At 42.5% G+C, this 20878-nt stretch overlaps 1 protein-coding gene across 1 annotated transcript in view; it reads right to left on the reverse strand.

Moving 5' to 3' along the window:
• Positions 1 to 5887: 5887 nt before the first annotated feature.
• LOC139227893 (6-phosphofructo-2-kinase/fructose-2,6-bisphosphatase 2-like) overlaps positions 5888 to 20878 on the reverse strand; it is a 91681-nt gene continuing 76690 nt past the window's right edge. Inside the window, exon 14 of the mRNA XM_070859025.1 lies at positions 5888 to 9574. Within this exon, the coding sequence (XP_070715126.1) occupies positions 9515 to 9574 (60 nt within the window). The 3' untranslated portion in view covers positions 5888 to 9514. The remainder of the gene's footprint in view (positions 9575 to 20878) is intronic.

Here is a 20878-nt window from a genome sequence, read left to right on the forward strand (position 1 = left end):
GGATTGCTACCAGTGCCACGTGCTAGTCAGAGTAGGAATCGCAGGATAGCTCAGATGAATACGTGGCTTGAGCAGTGGTGCAGCAGGGAGGGATTCAAATTCCTGGGGCATTGGAACCGGTTCTGGGGGAGGTGGGACCAGTACAAACTGGATGGTCTGCACCTGGGCAGGACCGGAACCAATGTCCTCGGAGGAGTGTTTGCTAGTGCTGTTGGGGAGGAGTTAAACTAATATGGCAGGGGGATGGGAACCAATGCAGGGAGACAGAGGGAAACAAAATGGAGATAAAAGCAAAAGATAGAAAGGAGATGAGTAAAAGTGGAGGGCAGAGAAACCCAAGGCAAAAAACAAAAAGGGCCACATTATAGCAAAATTCTAAAGGGTCAAAGTGTAATAAAAAGGCAAGCATGAAAGCTCGGTGCCTCAATGCAAGAAGTATTCGGAACCCAGGAGAGGGCTCTGAGCTAGTTAGAGTGGGTGAGAGCTCAGATGAACAGGACCCCAAGAAAGAATGCAAAAGGCAGGAGGCAACAGAGCAGAGTAGCACTGGGGTAAGTGTAAACCACAAGGTGATAGGAAGGGACAATATGTATCAATATAAAGGGGCTACAGGAGGGGTCAAAACTAAAAATCATGGTTTAAAAACTAGTATTAAAACACTCTACCTAAACGCACGCAGCATTCAAAATAAAGTAAATGAGTTGATGGCATATATCATTACAAATGGGTATGATTTGGTGGCCATTACAGAAACGTGGTTGCAGGGTGGCCAAGACTGGGAATTAAACATACAGGGGTATCTGACAATTTGGAAAGATAGACAAGAAGGGAAAGGAGGTGGGGTAGCTCTGTTAATAAAGGAAGATATCAGGGCAGTTTTGAGAGACGATATTGGCTCTAATGAACAAAATGTTGAATCATTGTGGGTGGAGATTAGAGATAGTAAGGGGAAAAAGTCACTGGTGGGTGTAGTTTATAGTCCCCCAAATAATAACTTCACGGTGGGGTGGGCAATAATCAAGGGAATAATGGAGGCATGGCAGTAATCATGGGGGATTTTAACCTACATATCGATTGGTCAAACCAAATCGCACGGGGTAGCCTTAAGGAGGAATTCATAGAATGCATACGGGATTGTTTCTTAGAACAGTATGTTACAGAACCTACAAGGGAGCAAGCTATCTTAGATATGGTCCTGTGTAATGAGACAGGAATAATAAACGATCTCCAAGTAAAAGATCCTCTAGGAATGAGTGATCACAGTATGGTTGAATTTGTAATACAGATTGAGGGTGAGGAAGTAGAGTCTCAAACGAGCGTACTATGCTTAAACAAAGGGGACTACAGTGGGATGAGGGCAGAGTTGGCAAAAGGTAGACTGGAAACACAGACTAAATGGTGGCACAATTGAGGAACAGTGGAGGACTTTTAAGGAGCTCTTTCATAGTGCTCAACAAAAATATATTCCAGTTAAAAAGAAGGGCGATAAGAGAAGGGATAACCAGCCGTGGATAACCAAGGAAATAAAGGAGAGTATCAAATTAAAAACCAATGTGTATAAGGTGGCCAAGGTTAGTGGGAAACTAGCAGATTGGGAAAATTATAAACGACAGCAAAGAATGACTAAGAAAGCAATAAAGGAAAGATAGATTACGAAAGTAAACTTGCACAAAACATAAAAACAGATAGTAAAATCTTTTACCAATATATAAAACGGAAGAGAGTGACTAAAGTAAATGTTGGTCCCTTAGATGATGAGAAGGGGGATTTAATAATGGGAAATGTGGAAATGGCTGAGACCTTAAACAATTATTTTGCTTCGGTCTTCACAGTGGAAGACACAAAAAACATGCCAAAAATTGCTGGTCACGGGAATGTGGGAAGGGAGGACCTTGAGACAATCACTATCACTAGGGGGGTAGTGCTGGACAGGCTAATGCGACTCAAGGTAGTCAAGTCTCCTGGTCCTGATGAAATGCATTCCAGGGTATTAAAAGAGATGGCGGAAGTTATAGCAGATGCATTCGTTATAATCTACCAAAATTCTCTGGACTCTGGGGACGTACCAGCGGATTGGAAAACAGCTAATATAACGCCTCTGTTTAAAAAAAGAGGGCAGACAAAAGGCAGGTAAGTATTGGCCGGTTAGTTTAACATCTGTAGTGGGGAAAATGCTTGAAGCTATCATTAAGGAAGAAATAGCAGAACATCTAGACAGGAATAGTGCAATCAAGCAGACGCAACATGGATTCATGAAGGGGAAATCATGTGTAACTAATTTACTGGAATTCTTTGAGGATATACGAGCATGGTGGATAGAGGTGTACTGATGGATGTGGCGTATTTAGATTTTCAAAAGGCATTCGATAAGGTGCCACACAAAAAGTTACTGCAGAAGATAAAGGTACGCAGAGTCAGAGGAAATGTATTAGCATGGATCGAGAATTGGCTAGCTAACAGAAAGCAGAGAGTCGGGATAAATGCGTCCTTTTTGAGTTGGAAATCGGTGGTTAGTGGTGTGCCACAGGGATCAGTGCTGGGACCACAACTGTTTACAATATACATAGATGACTTGGAAGAGGGGATAGAGTGTGGTGTAACAAAATTTGCAGATGACACAAAGATTAGTGGGAAAGCGGGTTGTGTAGAGGACACAGAGAGGCTGCAAAGAGATTTAGATAGGTTAAGCGAATGGGCTAAGGTTTGGCAGATGGAATACAATGTCGGAAAATGTGAGGTCATCCACCTTGGAAAAAAAAAACAGTAAAAGGGAATATTATTTGAACGAGGAGAAATTACAACATGCTGCTATGCAGAGCGACCTGGGGGTCCTTGTGCATGAATCCCAAAAAGTTAGTTTGCAGGTACAGCAGGTAATCAGGAAGGCAAATGGAATGTTGGCCTTCATTGCGAGAGGGATGGAGTACAAAAGCAGGGAGGTCCTGCTGCAACTGTATAGGGTATTGGTGAGGCCACACCTGGAGTACTGCATGCAGTTTTGGTCACCTTTCTTCAGAAAGGATATACTAGCTTTGGAGGGGGTACAGAGACGATTCACTAGGCTGATTCCGGAGATGAGGGGGTTACCTTATGATGATAGATTGAGTAGACTGGGTCTTTACTCGTTGGAGTTCAGCAGGATGAGGGGTGATCTTATAGAAACATTTAAAATAATGAAAGAGATAGACAAGATAGAGGCAGAGAGGTTGTTTCCACGGGTCGGGGAGACTAGAACTAGGGGGCACAGGCTCAAAATACGGGGGAGCCAATTTAAAAACGAGTTGAGAAGGAATTTCTTCTCCCAGAGGTTTGTGAATCTGTGGAATTCTCTGCCCAAGGAAGCAGTTGAGGCTAGCTCATTGAATGTATTCAAATCACAGATAGATAGATTTTTAACCAATAAGGGAATTAAGGGTTATGGGGAGCAGGCGGGTAAGTGGAGCTGAATCCACGGCCAGATCAGCCATGATCTTGTTGAATGGCGGAGCAGGCTCGAGGGGCTAGATGGCCTACTCCTGTTCCTAATTCTTATGTCCTTATGTATCACGACTACTTAAACACAGAGTATATATATATAATTAGTAACTAAAGGTATAGATAGTCAGTCACTTAGCAATCTGAACAAGTAATTAATAGGGTTCTTAATGAAATGAATAACAGATGCTGTAACGGCAGTTCAGTGGATCACCATAATTCAGCATTTACTGATTGCTGGTTATTATGGTTGAAATCAATGTCGGAGACTACTGCAAATTGGTGAGATTAATTTAAGATTAACTCCTTAGATAGCCTGCACGTTAACAGCATTGAATAGGTCAGAGTCTATGTTCAGGTCATTCGCAATGTTTCCTGAGTATATACAACCTTATCGTTTTGAGTAGTGTGGTTGAGTTGATCTTCCTCCCCTGGGATGGTGGAGTTAACTTCTGGAACGTCGAGTTGATGAGCCCCATTTAGTGGACGAGTTATCTACTCCACTTGGATGCTTTGCTCCAAGTGAATCGACTTTACGTAGTTGTAACTATATGAGCCTCGCTGACTTTACTCTCACCTCCCTCAATCTCAGACATCTTATAAAATTATGTGACACACTGATCTCTGGCTGTAACTGGCTGGAATAGCCAACAATCTTTGACTTATATAACCTCTTTGGTCTGATTACACTTTAGCAAAGCACCCTTCTACATACGTTAGGTATAAAGACTACTACAGAAGAAGACTGAAGAGGACAAAGAGAATCTACACCTAACAAGAGAATCTTCGTTCAACTAAACAGAGAGTCTGTATCTAAAACCTCTTTCCAGGCCATTGGCCAATCCGGATGACATGTCAGGAGGTTTCACTGCTTTTGGTGTCAATCATGTCAAACAACCTAGGCATGTGAAGTCACACTTATTTTCTAGCTCCTCAATCTTTTCTTTAACAAAGGGTCCCACATTGATAAGGCAAGACATATTTATGTCCTATTAATGAGCTATCTCCAGCTTGTGCCTTCCAAGGTGGTCCTTCTAAGGTACATTTTGTTTATGTACACAAGTCTTTCTGGCTTAATTGGCTTCAAAAACTTTCATGGTCTTAGTTTTGATTTTCCAGCAGTCAGTTTAATTACGGATTCCATTTTCTGGACATCTTTAAGCCAAAAACACAATTTTGATGACAAGTTTCAGGCAATTTACAGGGCACTCTCCCTACATGATTCAGGCTGAGCGAATGGAATGTGGAGTTTAAGGTGGCGACCAAAACTCCTGGCTTTGGTCTTCTAAAAGTTCTGGAGAATGATTTGAATTCACCATGACAATGTCCAATTGCCAGTTTTACGGGGTCAAAGGAAAGAGTGAAGTAGAGCTGGGTCTCATCAATGTAAATCATCACCATCATCATAGGTAATCCCGCACGGTCGAGGATGACCCTTGCATCCAGTGTTCAGTGTGCATTGGGGTGGGACGGGGGGGCCAAGAGGGAGAGAGATCTGGGATAAAAGTCCCATTAGAGTCTGGCTTCATTAGTGTAATGCAAATTTTTCACAATGAATAATATTTTTTCACGGCGGCAGCTTGTTAGCCACCGTTTTTTCTCTCACCCCTGTAGGGGCGCTGAAACCTGTATTACTAACTTTCTGTCCCATCCTGGTGCAGCTTCCCAGCAGTAGGGTTATATTTATTTCCAGGCACTGCACAAACAATCCGGTCTATAAAGATCCACTTTTCAACATGCCCTTCCAGAGACAGATTTCGCACTCTGAAGTAATCACTCAGTGGAAGGAAACAAGCACTGTAGATCACAGTCAGCTGCTGGAGAAACCTTATGATAGGATGGGCGGAATTTAAAACCTGGTGCAGAAAAGTTTCAAGGAATTTTCCTGCTGGGAAAGCAACACCATTGTTGATGAAGGGAGAAAGTAACTGAGGATTGATTTAATGCTTCATTATGCCTCTTATGTTTATCTGGTAGGTAGGTGTATGAGTACAGTTAAATAACACTGTCTCACTCAGGTCAGTCAAGTTACCATCCTCATTATACACACTAAGCACCCAAATTATTTCAAAACTCAAAATATCTCCAGACACCCATAATCTAGGATGGTCATATACTGTCCACATGCATGGAACATACGTCAAATTTCAAATGAAACCAGGGTGCATAATATGTACAGTGAGGGTAACCTGCCTGTAAACTGATTTAATCTACTAACTGCTCTGATTCTACTGACCCATGGATGCACTTATTCTTTGGGCACTTTCAGAGCACATTAAACTACTTACTTGGATGGGTGTCAGTGGAAGTACACATTGGAGTAATGAGGCTACAGTGAGCAAAGACTCAAAGGAAAAAAAAGTACAAAGTGCTTTGGTTGGTGGGGTATAACCAAATGAATGTCACAATGTAGTTCCTTTTATAAAGGAGAGATTTATTTTTTTTTCCAGCTGTGTACACATTCCCTTCTTGAAATTTATACACACAAAACTCAGGCAACATTTTCCATAAAGAGTAAAAAGCACATTTGTATCTGTCCATAAACTTTTGCATTATTCTATTTAACCAATGGCCCACAGATCCTCATGGTTACAATAAAGGTACAAAGGTAAAACGTTTAATTAAAATAGTAACTAAAACTGGACAATTTTCTGTACATATAAAGAAATCTTTTTCACTGGTTTGTGCGATTTGGTAATATATTTCTCCTAAATGAGCTTTCTTTATTGAAATTAATTCACCTTTCTGGACAATGAAAATATTATTTAACATTCAATAATTCAAAATGATCATTAGGTACAGCTTTTTAAAACTACAAAGATTGGATTTTTTTTCCCTGTTACATTTATAAATATGTCAATATTAAATGTATAACTTTTATAGTACTTTATACAATACATTACTTTGGGAGCCTGTACACTGTGCGTTTAGACGTGCTGGCCTCTTTACTCACAATAAATAGGTCAGTCTGTGCACTATAAACAACAGACTTGATATTTTTGTAAACTCAATTTACTTTTGACACCTCTGGTTACATAACTGGATGGTACCATCAAAAGTCGTACACAAGATTTGTAACAGCTGCTGGCATGAACTCAGTTTGTTCAAATTAGCTTGGTAACGAACAAAAAATACAATTGGGTCGATCAAGAAAAAAAGAGAGAAATTCTTGGGACTTAGCAGCACAGTGCTTAAGCCAATCTCTGATAAAGTGACCTTGAATTCCAGCCACACAGTTATTGTTCTATGGAATCTCAATAACATGCTTAGGACAGCGATGCACCTTGGCCATCAGATAATGATAATCAGGCAAAAAAAAAAATCCTGGTGAATGTTTAAGTGCTTTGTAAGATTCCGCTGTACACCTCCAGAACTGTGAAATGTGTCAATTCTTAGTTCAACTGCAATTCAAAAAAATTATCAAATAATGGCCCAGTGGATGCCCAGTGAAACAGCACAAAGACCATAATTCAGAAAGAAACAGTTCACCCACTTAGAGTGTCTGGGGAGATAGGCAATTCAAAATAAAGTTAGCAAAAGCATTGAAATTGTTTTGGGAGTGGTTACCAAACTAATCTGAATACTTTTTGCTGCTTTAATGCCTTAACATTTTCTCTCTGCTTTGAGGAAAATACATGAAATCATACAAAAATTGCTGATTGATATGAATGGACAGCCAAGCTATTTTTTTTTCCTCAGTGTGTTTAATTTGCACTCCATAGAATGGCAACATTTTTTCCCATTTTAAAAACTGTACCAAAGAAAGTTTAGCAGCACTTACTTTAAAGGAGGCACAATCAAGTTTGTAACATCACATTGAACTGACTGCTGATAAAGTGACCAAGATTAAGATAACAATCATTAACAATGCCACTATATGCAATTAAAGCTCATTACAATGAACTACAGGTACAAAAAACCCTATATAAAACAGATACTCCCCCAAAAAATGGACACCTGCAAAAAAGAGACACTTACTGAGACGCCCAAATAACTTGCATGTTAAAATATACAAGAGGAACTCTGAAACCACGGACATTCGCAAATTACAAACTATGGACTGTGTTCGATGCACCAAGCTCTTTTAACAACTTAAAACACAGGACACAGCCTGTTGCAAAGCTGCTGCACCTGGAACTTTTACTGAGTGCAGCTCGCTTCCTGTCTGTCACCAAATTCTAGTGAGGTCAATGTATGCAGGTCTGGGTGAAGCGACAATGGGTTTTATAAAAGGAATGGCTTTTTATGGAATTGAGAGCTCTTTACCCAGCATGCACAGTGGCAGAGAAACTGCTTTCTCCCTGGAATTGAATGCTGGCACAGCTCGATCCCAGGGATAGAGCGGTTTCTCTGCTGCTGTGGATGCTAGGTAAGGAACTTCCCCTTCTACTGAAAAATGTTTACACTACAGACATTGGCCATTTTGAAAATAAGGATCCCTGCAAAAAAAGAGACAGCTGATGCCAGTCCCGAAAATGTCTAATTTGCAAGTTTTACTGTAGCAGAAATAAGGTCTGAAAGCTCCACTTAAGCCAGGAAAGAAACTCAACAAGGTGAATTCCCGATCAGTATGTTAATAATCCTAGAATTTGCATTGAGTGATGGTTGCAATTGTTAATTAGTAAGCAATTATTGGTCTCCAATTAACAGTCTACTATATTTTTCAGATGTTTTGTTAAAAGATTTCCTCAAGTCCCCTTAATAAAGTGATAAAAACTGAAGCACAACTGAATTTTGTGGTTGTGCTGTCCAGAAGTAATTTTGTTGTGTTAAAGTCGGAACCCCTTGTTGTTTGTAGCTTTTCTTGGTGCACTCATTGTGTTGCTAGATGGTGTTCCAGACACATTAAAATTATCATTGTAACAGACAAAAACAAGGCTTTGAATACAAATAGAACAGAAATAAAATAAAGCAATTCAGCACAGTACAGGGCTAACAAATAAGTAATTTTCTACTACTCTGCAAAAGATCACCTAGTTTTATCTTTTTTGAAAATGATTGTCCTCACAATAAAATATAAAATACTATAAATAGCAAGACATGATTAAAGCCCGTTACACAGCAATTGTTTTACTTCAGGGAGGAAAAAATATTGTTTTTTTAAAACCAAGTTAGAACCTCAGTAAAGCTTCCCAAATTAGTGTTCAAGTGCCATTTTAATTTAAACATGGGGAAAATGTCTGGCTGCGATCCAGCCCAATATTATATAGTGCATTTTACTAAATTCCTCTGCGAGGTTTGCCTTTGGTAAAGCTGCTGTTTTACACTAGATCCTCAGTAAGAACAAATGTTATGTGAACAGGGCTAGATTATCATTTGACCTTGATGTTTAAAAAAAAACACGAAGTATATAAACCGGACATGTTTAACACACAAGATCGTACTCTGGTGGACGTGAAATGTCTCGTGGTTCGCTAAACAAGATAAAAATTTACAGGGAAATAAATAAGGGTTAAAAATATATTTTTATGGGTCACAGTGAACAATGTAAGTGAATTAAAAATGCAAAAAAAGCATTTTCAAGTGACACAGAATACCATATGATATGGGTGAAGTACAAGAATATTTTCACTGCTAGGCTGACTTTATAATTCACAAGTAGACAATCCTTTGTTGAAAATATTTTCCATATTTCATTTGTTCATCAGGCAGTGGCCACTAGATTCCCAAGGTTAAGTGAAGGTTAAATGACTGTGACTATACTTTTGAAATTATTATTTAGTCATTCAGCCTGCAGATGAGTATCCATCAATCATCGCTTAACCACAGATAACTCTTTCAGCCAGTTAGTTTTCAGCTATTCACTGAAATAGGTGTGAATTTTCTTTATATCACAAGAGGTAAAATTTGTGTTTTAGGTTGTATGGTTGCAAGATTAATCAAATTATGCAAAAAGCAGATCTCAAATGATTTTATTACCCTATAGTCCCAGAAAAGCTCTTAGATTATTCTTCATTAAAATATTAATGTATCAATTTCAGCGGGCCCAATTGAACATGATTTTAATCACCAGTTGAGTAATTCATTGGAAAGGTTCCAGTTACTTATGATGTGGGACAGTACTCAGTGCCTCCTCCCGCGTGCGAGTTAATGAAACATTCTGTGGAAGAAAGAAATACAGTTAATATATCACACTATAATGTTGGCCAAATTCATTAAGATATTAAAAAGCAAAAAATCTTCATTAATTCTGTTATATATGCAGACTATAGATATACTCTCTGTGTAGTTTACCTGATGTACTAATAAGGTTCACATTGTGTATATACATGCTGGCACCACTAAAGGATGCAACTGGTGGAGACCAGGGTTTCCTGCCCTAGTGGCAGGGGCTGTATAAAAGGGGAGCCACCATGCAGCTGCCTCGCTCTGGAGTTACGAGTAAAGGACCAAAGTCACTACAGTTTTGAGTACAACACATTGCTTTCATAAGGACACTATAGACATAATAACTGGCGACGAGAATACAGACTTTCACATGATTATGGTCAAGTTTGGCACACTAAGAGACTTCGCAGAGGGTGATGATTGGGATGCCTTCACGGAAAGGCTCGAGCAATATTTTGTGGCACGTTGGCAGAGAAGCGCAAGGCTATACTGCTGACCAGTTGTGGGCCTGAGGTCTACCGCCTCGTCAGGGACTTGCTGAAGGCCAAGGATAAGACATACGATGAGCTGACTGAACTAATTCGCGACCAACTAAAACCAAGAGAGCATCCTCGTGGCCAGGCAGATTCTACACTCACCGCAGACCTGAGGGCCAGACGTGTGATTTTGGCACACACCTCAACGAAGCATTGAGAGATATCTTCGTTATAGGAATTGGCCACGAGGGCCTCTTTCACAAGCTATTATCTGCTGACACCACAGTCAACCTGCAGAAGGCTATCAGCATCAGTCAGGCGTTCATGACCTCGACCTGCAGCACCAAGCAAATTATTCATCCTGTGGACTCAAACCCAGCAAATACTGTACAGAAAATGGTGCCTTTCACAGGCAAAATTGTAGGACGTGGCTCTGCCCAGGGCACAGACCTCAGGGATCCAGAACTCAAGAGTCCGCTGAGGGATGCTAATCGAGTAGCACCATGCTGGCGTTGCGGAGTAAACCATAGGGCTCAGCAGTGCCGGTTTGCTGAGTACATATGCAAAGCCTGTAAGACGAAGAGCCACCTCCAGCGTACATGTAAAAGTACGATTCACCGTCTAGCAGAGGAGTCGGTAGATGACTTTGAATCCAGCAGGGTGTATGATGATTTGGCCAGAGAGGCAGCTCAGCCCCAAGAAGAAGTGCATGGAGTGTATACCTGCACCACCGATTGCCCTCCAGTGAAGATGGAAGTCGACACGACAGCGAGCCAGTCAGTGATGAGCCACGATGTCTTTGAGAGGCTATGGAACGAAAAACGACCCGAGCTGGTTCCAGTACAGGAAAAGTTGCGCACCTACACCAAGGAGCTGATCCCAATCCTTGGTAGTGTGGATGTAAATGTAATCCATAATGGCATGGTGCACAAGCTACCTCTGTGGATTGTTTCAGGTGATGGTCCAACGTTACTCGGAAGGTGGATGGGGAAGATCCAGCGGAAATGGGAAGACCTCTTCACTCCAGCAATCGATGCCCCCCGTGCTCAGAAGCAGAGCAAAACCTCACCATCGCTTGGGCCAGGCACCAGAGAACAGACAAGCGCAGCACCTGAGGTACAGACCATCCATCATGACTGCGTGGCAATGATCCAAACGGAATGACCTAAAAGTACCTTCCCGGCTCCAGTGGCAGGACTCCTGGGGAGGAAGATCGAATTCACAGGCACTCTTCCAGCTTTTGTGACAAAATCGCGGGGGATAAGGATCAAGGCAGTCGACCGAGGACAGAGGCAAGATGGCATCCCTGCTGCAGCGAGGTATAGCGTGGCGTGGCAGAGTTCTCTTAAAGGAGACCTGCAACCAACTGAACTTAGAGACATTGTATGCATGGCAATCAATGTAACGAACCGATTAAGAATGTAAAGAACAAAATGTTGCGAGATGTTGGGAATAGTGTCTCCCCAAAAGTAGCAAGCGAGCGAACTCAGGAGGGTGAAGGCACTGATCCTGATATCCTGCTCCAGGTCAATCCCACGCTGCAGGCACCCGATGGCACTTTCGCCATAGACCTTGAAACGAAAACGGCGCCAATACGCGCAGTCGGCTGCCGTTGCCCACCACCCGGGTGGAGACGGCACAGCCCCCGGATCCAGTCGCTACCTCGGCCATGTCCGGGAGCGAAAGATCAGGACCAACGAGTTCCCCAAACGGGACCTGGAACAGAAAGGTTCCCAACACTGTCTAGTTAGGATGATCACTGGGTATTAAGAGTCTGTTCCGTATAATCCATCACCAAGTGTCTTGTGCTTACTTGAAACGTGTCGTTGTGAACCAGAGAAGGACGGTAGTTGACTAGTTGTACGTTAACATGAAGATTATGCAACTTTTTTTTAAAAAGCAGATGCTCTGCTGAGAACCAATGCCCATTTTTTTTGCGTCTTCCTAACCCTTCAGTAAGAAGCACTTTTAAGATTGGTTCGTATTAGCTGAACTAAAGAGACAAACATTAGAGATAGACAGCTTTGCAAAGCTTGAAAGCAAGAGGAAATCTTCAGCTGTCTTGTGACTGAGCCAAACGTCCTCAAAACCTTGTGAGGCCATGGTACCAATATTGATTAAATCACAATCCACGTCCATGGGTACGTACATCCATTTCCCCCGCCCCCCACAGCAAGATCATGCAGCTGGTCCATTACATTAACATACAGGATCAGACAGTGCAAGTACAAAGAAAGTTTTTTACAGTTTGTATCGTGACACCTTGGTTCGGTCTTTAAAGTGGAAGACACAAAAACCATGCCAAAAATTGCTGGTCACGGGAATGTGGGAAGGGAGGACCTTGAGACAATCACTATCACTAGGGGGGTAGTGCTGGACAGGCTAATGGGACTCAAGGTAGACAAGTCCCCTGGTCCTGATGAAATGTATCCCAGGGTATTAAAAGAGATGGTGGAAGTTATAGCAGATGCATTTGTTATAATCTACCAAAATTCTCTGAACTCTGGGGAGGTACCATCGGATTGGAAAGCAGCTAATGTAACGCCTCTGTTTAAAAAATGGGGCAGACAAAAGGCAGGTAACTATAGGCCGGTTAGTTTAACATCTGCAGTGGGGAAAATGCTTGAAGCTATCATTAAGGAAGAAATAGCGGGACATCTAGATAGGAATAGTGCAATCAAGCAGACGCAACATGGATTCATGAAGGGGAAATCATGTTTAACTAATTTACTGGAATTCTTTGAGGATATAACGAGCATGGTGGATAGAGGTGTACTGATGGATGTGGTGTATTTAGATTTCCAAAAGGCATTCGATAAGGTGCCACACAAAAGGTTACTGCAGAAGATAAAGGTACGCGGAGTCAGAGGAAATGTATTAGCATGGATCGAGAATTGGCTGGCTAACAGAAAACAGAGAGTTGGGATAAATGGGTCCTTTTCGGGTTGGAAATCGGTGGTTAGTGGTGTGCCACAGGGATCGGTGCTGGGACCACAACTGTTTACAATATACATAGATGACCTGGAAGAGGGGACAGAGTGTAGTGTAACAAAATTTGCAGATGACACAAAGATTAGTGGGAAAGCGGGTTGTGTAGAGGACACAGAGAGGCTGCAAAGAGATTTAGATAGATTAAGCGAATGGGCTAAGGTTTGGCAGATGGAATACAATGTCGGAAAATGTGAGGTCATCCACCTTGGGAAAAAAAAACAGTAAAAGGGAATATTATTTGAATGGGGAGAAATTACAACATGCCGCGGTGCAGAGGGATCTGGGGGTCCTTGTGCATGAATCCCAAAAAGTTAGTTTTCAGGTGCAGCAGGTAATCAGGAAGGCAAATGGAATGTTGGCCTTCATTGCGAGAGGGATGGAGTACAAAAGCAGGGAGGTCCTGCTGCAACTGTACAGGGTATTGGTGAGGCCACACCTGGAGTACTGCGTGCAGTTTTGGTCACCTTACTTAAGGAAGGATATACTAGCTTTGGAAGGGGTACAGAGACGATTCACTAGGTTGATTCCGGAGATGAGGGGGTTACCTTATGATGATAGATTGAGTAGACTGGGTCTTTACTCGTTGGAGTTCAGAAGGATGAGGGGTGATCTTATAGAAACATTTAAAATAATGAAAGGGATAGACAGGATAGAGGCAGAGAGGTGGTTTCCACGGGCCGGGGAGACTAGAACTAGGGGGCACAGCCTCAAAATATGTGGGAGTCAATTTAAAACCGAGTTGAGAAGGAATTTCTTCTCAGAGGGTTGTGAATCTGTGGAATTCTCTGCCCAAGGAAGCAGTTGAGGCTAGCTCATTGAATATATTCAAATCACAGATAGATAGATTTTTAACCAATAAGGAAATTAAGGGTTATGGGGAGCGGGCAGGTAAGTGGAGCTGAGTCCACGGCCAGATCAGCCGTGATCTTGTTGGGTGGCGGAGCAGGCTCGAGGGGCTAGATGGCCTTCTCCTGCTCCTAATTCTTATGTTCTTATTAATGTTGGGAAGGTCTAGAACCAGGGGTCACAGTCTGGGGATGGGGGGGTGGGACATTTGGGACCGAGATGGGGAGAGGCTTCTTCACCCGGAGGGTGGTGGACCTGTGGAGTTCTATGCCACCGAGGGTTATTGGGACCAGTTCGCTGGCTGTATTCAAAAAGGAGTTAGATATAGTCCTTGCTACTGGGGCGGATCAAGGGGTATGGCGAGAAAACAGGAATGGGGTACTGAAGTTGCATGTTCAGCCATGAACTCATTGAATGGCGGTGCAGGCTCGAAGGGCCGAATGGCCTACTCCTGCACCTATTTTCTATGTTTCTATGTTCAGTGACTTACGTTTGTTACATTTTACAGTCGTGCACCAGGATTGGGTAGATTGCATTCATGGTTCAGTCGTGGTCAGTACTGAGGTAGCAGTACAGATATGCGAGGACGCTAGTTCCAGAGCAACCAGACGGGGTCCTAGTCGCCTGATGGCAGCGCTGCGCCCCCTGCTAGTGGGGTGGGCTTGGTTCACTCACCTTGCCAGGACTCAGGGCCTTTGCCGTTGCCCAGTGGTGGGCAGAGCCACAGATGTGTGCGGCCTCCGGCCTCCCGGTCCTCCTCGACAGAGTGGCTTTCAGTTTCTGGTTCTATTTTTCGAGCCCTCAGAAGAACTGTTGAAAACCATGCTTCTTTATACACCTTATTTTGCCTACCTTAAAGGTATATGTCACAGATAAGACCTCATGATGTCTCTGTTCTCGAATCCTTTGAAGAGTAGAATTACTAACTGTTAACTTTCTATACTATAGTGAATAGATTCCACTGCCTATGTTTATTACTGTAGCAACGAAAGTTATACCTTAATCACTCGCGGCTGATGTCATTACTGCCCCGTATTTCCCTGCACAAGTACTTTTTCCGCAATTAGCGTAATTAACAGTCAGACACTAAAAGCAGAAGATAAGCCATAAGCTTTCTCCAAATGCCACTTCAAAGCTATTCTGTGTATCTTGGAAAGCCTATTGCTTCAAGACACAAAGAAGTTTGACTATTAACACTTAACTTCCCAAGATGTCCAACATATAACTCCCGGATGTCCAATACTTCACATCAGATCTTAGGTGGTCAGGAGCCTGGATTACAGGGGTGGATCTGATGCTGTTGGTTCATTGAGGAAGGTGAATGAAGATGGAGGCTTCTGATGAGCTCCAGGAGGGTGTAACTACTCTTTGTGGAGGTCCAGCCGAAGTTGTTGGTAAAGTTGGATATACATCCCAGGGATCAGTTCTGGCTCCACTTCGGTTCTTGAGATAATATATCATTTCGGCTTGGGCTTCAGAAGGAAAATATCGAAATTTGCTGGCAACACAAGAGTATGGGGTTTGGCAAGCTGCAAAATGGACTGTAAAATACTTCAGGAGGACAAAGATAGGCTAGCAGGATGGGTGGATATGTGGCAAATGCAATTTAATAGAGCACAGATATTACATTACAAGTGACTTCAAAAGTAATTCATTGGCCCTGAAGCTCCTTGGGATGTCCCGAGCTCGTGAAAGGTGTTATATAAATGGAACTATTTTCTTTTATATGTGGCAATTGCATTTTAATGTGGATAAGTGTGAGGTAATGCAGTTTGGGAGGAAAATTAGGAATAAAGGTATACACTCAATGGAAAGATGCTGAACAGTGTGGAGGTATAAAAGACCCAGGGATTCCAATACATGGCCTAGAAAGTGGATTGTGCCCGTGGTGCATTCCAGTGTAGCACACATTGCACGCTGGTCTCAGTTGTTATTAACGGCAATTGGGGGTGGAGGTAGTGCGAGCAGTGGACAGCAGCGATCCGCATATTTAACATAAGGCTAGGAGGTACACTCCTGCACCTCCCAGCTCCACAATAAGGCACGCAGACTCTGGTGGTGCCTTTAAGGGGCGTTTGGTGATACTGACCGCAGCTTGCAAGGCACATGCTGCGGCCAGTTATAAATTAATTTTGCCAAGAGGGCCTCAAACAGGCACTGGTCCCTCTATTTGCATATTGCAAAGGGACTCACATCTGTTTCAGGTGCGCACCCTTGACGCTTATGAAGGAACCTTTACAAATATGGCAGGTGGTGCATTTCTGCCATGGAATGAGCATGCTCATGTTACCCACCATATTGAACCATTAGGTGCCCGTTTTATGCCTGGAAAATAGGTGCGGCGCGATCCAATTTCTAGGCATTGATTCCTTGAGAGCAGATAAATTAAACCCAGAAAAATGCTCATAACATTTCAGACTTTATAAATAGGGTATAGAACAGAAGAATACAGAGGTAATGATAAAGTTATACAGGCAATGGTTTGAATACTATGTGCAGTTTTGGGCACCCCATTCCAGAAAGGACATTAACACCAGAGAGATCATACAGCATAGATTTACCAGATGTTACTGAGGATGAGAAACTATAGTTATGAAAATAGACTTGAGTTTTGGGACTATTTTCACTAGGGAAGAGAAGGTGAAAGAGATATAAAATGATGAAGGGTTTTGAGAAGGTGAATGTGGGAAAGCTATTTTGCAGTGTTCAGGGGACATCCATTTAAAATTGTAACAAAGAGTTGCAGGCATCGGCTCCCCAAGGATTGTTGGACATTATCTAGACATTGCGTTTTAATATTTCTCACTGCAGGGAAAAAAAGCTGGAAGCCTTTTGTGGGAGGGGCCAGGTACTTTTCCATATTGTACTTGAAATCCACGTCTGATGGGCGGGGGTGGTCTGGGAAGTTACAATGGCCAGGATAAGGCAACTCATCACAGGTAATGGGCATAGAGGGTCCATTGTTAAGCAATGTGAACTCATCAGAGTTAGATCAGATATGAACTGATCAATGATCAAGCCATTACCTGGAGGAGATAACCCGTGAGGCGGGAAACCAGAACAATAGAAAACCATTAAGACCGGTTGGAAGCGAAAACCCATCACTAGACTCAAAACAGGAAGCCTCGAAATAAGGAAAAACTCTATTGGGCCAAAAGAAGACACACAAACAGGAAGCCTCGAAACAAGGAAAAACTTTATTCGACCAGAAAAGGCCAATGAACTGGGAATATAAAGGGGGCCCTCTACAAGAACCGAACACTCCGTGTGGGGCGGAGAGAAGAAACCAGAAGAGACGTGTTTTCACCAGGAGAAGCAGCGAGTAAGGCAACGAATCAGTGAGCACCATCCCTGCCCATGCATCTTTAAGATCACTGCCACTATGTGAGGAGTTGTAGTGTGTTCTCCCAACTAAGCTTTAGTAAGGGTTTTGGTGGGGAGGTTTTGAGGCAAGTACTATAGGGGTTCACCCAGCCGGTCAGTACAGATTCAGGGTACACTGTGCATCTGAGCAGAGGGTTTCGATGTTGGGTACTTCGCGATAGGGGCGGTTTAAACATGCCAGGGTATTATATTGTACTACATTGTCACTGTATTTACTTGTTTTGCAGTGTTGAGGTAGCTTTAATAAAATGTTGCCGGTTGAGACTGAGGTATTTATCCGTGACTCATTCATTTGTTCAGTACAGTAATCACTCCCAGGTCGTGAACTATTCTAACATGGGGGTGCGGCGAACACACCAAGGGAAACCACTTGCAGAATAAGAGAATGAGACATTTCTTTGTGCAGATTTACCTTGTTGCATCATGGCATATTTTGCCACAGGAATAATTAAGGCAGAAACCATTCCATTGTTTAAAATGCAAACAAATATTTGAATCAGAGGAAGATACAGATCTTTGACGAGATGGCAGGATAGTAGGATTAGTTTTGGGTTGCTCCAGCAAAGAGTTAGCACAGACAAAGAAGGCTGAATGTCCTCGTTTTGAGTAGTAAACTGCCAGTAATTCTGAGATTGGAGCAAGTTACCCAAACAAAGGAGGGACAAATCCTGCAGATCATGTGGCAAATAAATTCATTTTGTGAGATGCTACTACACCAGCAAACAGATAACAAAGCTCAGAGTCTCAATACAATAAAGTACAGCCAGAGCACAAAGCTGTCAACCAAGAAAAGAACAATATTCTAACTAGACAGAATGTGATCTGGAACCCAAATAAAGTAGTATGAATTTGAAACACGGAAAGATCGCTTGATGATCATCAAGGGAACTGCTTACTTTGAACTAAGAAAAATGGTACAGTAGGTACAAGCCTTATTGGTTTTGTCATTATTCTTGGCCAAGACGATTCTCAGAAATAAGCTAGGCAACAGCACAGAAAGCCCAGCTTTTGCTGCTGTAAAGACCTGTGAATGTTTCCAGCTGAGAGCACTGGATTTATTTGCCAAGATCAGTACAATTGACATTAAATTGGAGTAACTTGAGGTATTTCAGACTGAATATTGTACACAGAAAGAGGAATATGTTTATGGACGAGCTTTTGGATTGTTGGGCATGAAGGCGATGTTGGGCGGCGTGAAGGTGTGGATCATTTCCCATCTATCACATGGGCTTGGATGCTATGTAGTAGTGACAAGGTGGGAAAGACTAGCCCTATAGTTTTACCTTGCAACACAGCAGCTAATTAGTGTGACATTATTGAGCAAAGTCCAAGAAACATAGTAACAGTTTAAGGTAGGAGAAAACCTTTGGTCCATCTAGCCCCTTGGTGCATTTCTAATAACCCCAAATCCCATTATTTGTTGTTCCAATACCTGCACCAATAATTTGTTCCACATACGTACTAACCTTTTAATAAAAATAGTAATAGGCCAATAATGAATCTTATGCCATTCCACTCCAAATGTAGGGTCCAGAGTCACTAATAAATCCAACAGGGAAATCAGGAGAGAATATAGATCAGGAAAGGATGAACAGGCTGGGGCTCTTTTCTCTTGAAAAATGAAGGCTGAGAATTGACCTAATAGAGGTCTTTAAAATTATGAAGGGTTTTGATAGAGTGGATAGAGAGAATGTTTCCACTTGTGGAGAAGAGCATAACTAGAGGCCATCAATATAAGATAGTCACCAAGAAATCCAATAGGGAATTCAGAAGAAAATTCTTTACCCAGAGTGGTGGGAATGTGGAACTTGCTACCACAGGGAGTGGTTGAAGTAAAAAGTATCGATGCATTTAAGGGGAGGCTAGACCAGCATATGAGGGAGAAGGGAATAGAGGGTTATGCGGATAGATTTAGATGAGGAAAGATGGGAGGAGATTCGAGTGGAGCATAAACACCAGCATGGACTGGTTGGGCCGAATGGCCTCTTTCTGTATTGTATATCATACGTAATTCCTTAGAGTGGTTAGAATGTAGAACTCACTCCCACAAAGCGTAGTTGAGGCCAATAGTATAGATGCATTTAAGGAAAAGGTAGATAAACACGAGGGAGAAAGAAATAGGTTATGCTGATAGGGTTAAGTGCAGAGGGGTGGGAGGAGGCTTGTGTAGAGCATAAACACTTACATGGACCAGATGAGCCGAATGACCTGTTTCTGTGCTACAAATTCTATGTATCTGGTATCTGTCTGCCAACCAGATACCAGTTCCATGCACTACTACTAATTGTTGGCTACCAATCATTTTTCAACCTATTTTAATACTTTCCCATTTATAACATGGCATTGGACACTATGTAGTGGCCAATATGTGGGACAGTTTCTATGTTTCTCGCAGCAAACTCTGTTCCCTAGCCACCGACTCCATTCGTCTTTCTCGCAACTGTCTCGAGGCTGAACCAGACCGTTTGCAAGCTTGGTGTTATATTTAACCCAGGGATGAACTTCCGACCACATAGCCGCTCCATCACCAGGACCGCCTACTTCCAACTGCGTCACATCACCTGACTCCACCCCGCCTCAGCTAATTTGTTGCTAAAACATTCATCCATGTCTTTGTTACCTCTAGACTCAACCATTCTCGTGCTCTTCTGGCTAGCCTCCCATCTTCCACCTTACATAGACTTAAGTTCATTCAAAACTCTGCTGCCCGTATCCTAACTTGCACTAAGTCCCGTTCACTCACTGACCTATTTTGGTTCTCGATCTGGCAAAGTCTCGATGTTAAAATTATCATCCTGGCTTTCAAATCCCTCCATTGCCTCGCCCCTCCCCATCTCTAACCCCCTCCAGTCCTACAACCCTCCAAGATTTCTGCGCTCCTCCAAATCTGGCCTCCTATGCATCCCCAATTTTAAATCCACCTCTGGCAACTGTGCCTTCAACTGCCTAGGCCCCAAGCTGTAATTCCTTGCCTAAATCTCTCTGTCCTTTCTCCTTTTTATGACACCCCTTAAAACCTACCTCTTTGGCCAAGCTTTTGGTCATCTGTCCCAATATCTCCTTATGTGGCTCGATATCAAAGTTTGTTTGATTATACTCTTGTAAAGCACCTTGGGATGTTAGAGGTGCTTTATAAATGCAAGTTGTTGTTGTGCCCCCTTGTTCTGGATTCCACGAGAGGGAATGGCTTATCTGTATCTACCCTATAGAATGTCTTTATTATTTTAGATTACCACACAACTTTCTAAAGTTAACAACTTGTATTTATACAACGCCTTTAATGGAGTAAAACGTCCCAAGGTGCATCACAGGAATATTTTAACAAATAAAACTGACACCGAGCCACACAAGAAATTACGGCAGTTGAAGAGGTAAGTTTTAAGGAGCGTCTTAAAGGAGGAAAGAGGTAGAGAGGCGGAGAAGTTTAGGGGGGGGAGTTTCAGAGCTTGGGACTAGGCAGCTGAAGCACAGACACCGATAGTTGAGCAGTTATAATCAGGGATGCTCAAGAGGCAGAATTTGAGGAGCACAGACATCTCGGGGGTGGTGGGGTTGTGAGGCTGAAAGAGATTAGAGATAGGGAGAGGCAAAGCATGGAG

This window comes from Pristiophorus japonicus, chromosome 17 (assembly GCF_044704955.1).
Source record: "Pristiophorus japonicus isolate sPriJap1 chromosome 17, sPriJap1.hap1, whole genome shotgun sequence".
Classification (NCBI taxonomy): domain Eukaryota; kingdom Metazoa; phylum Chordata; class Chondrichthyes; family Pristiophoridae; genus Pristiophorus; species Pristiophorus japonicus.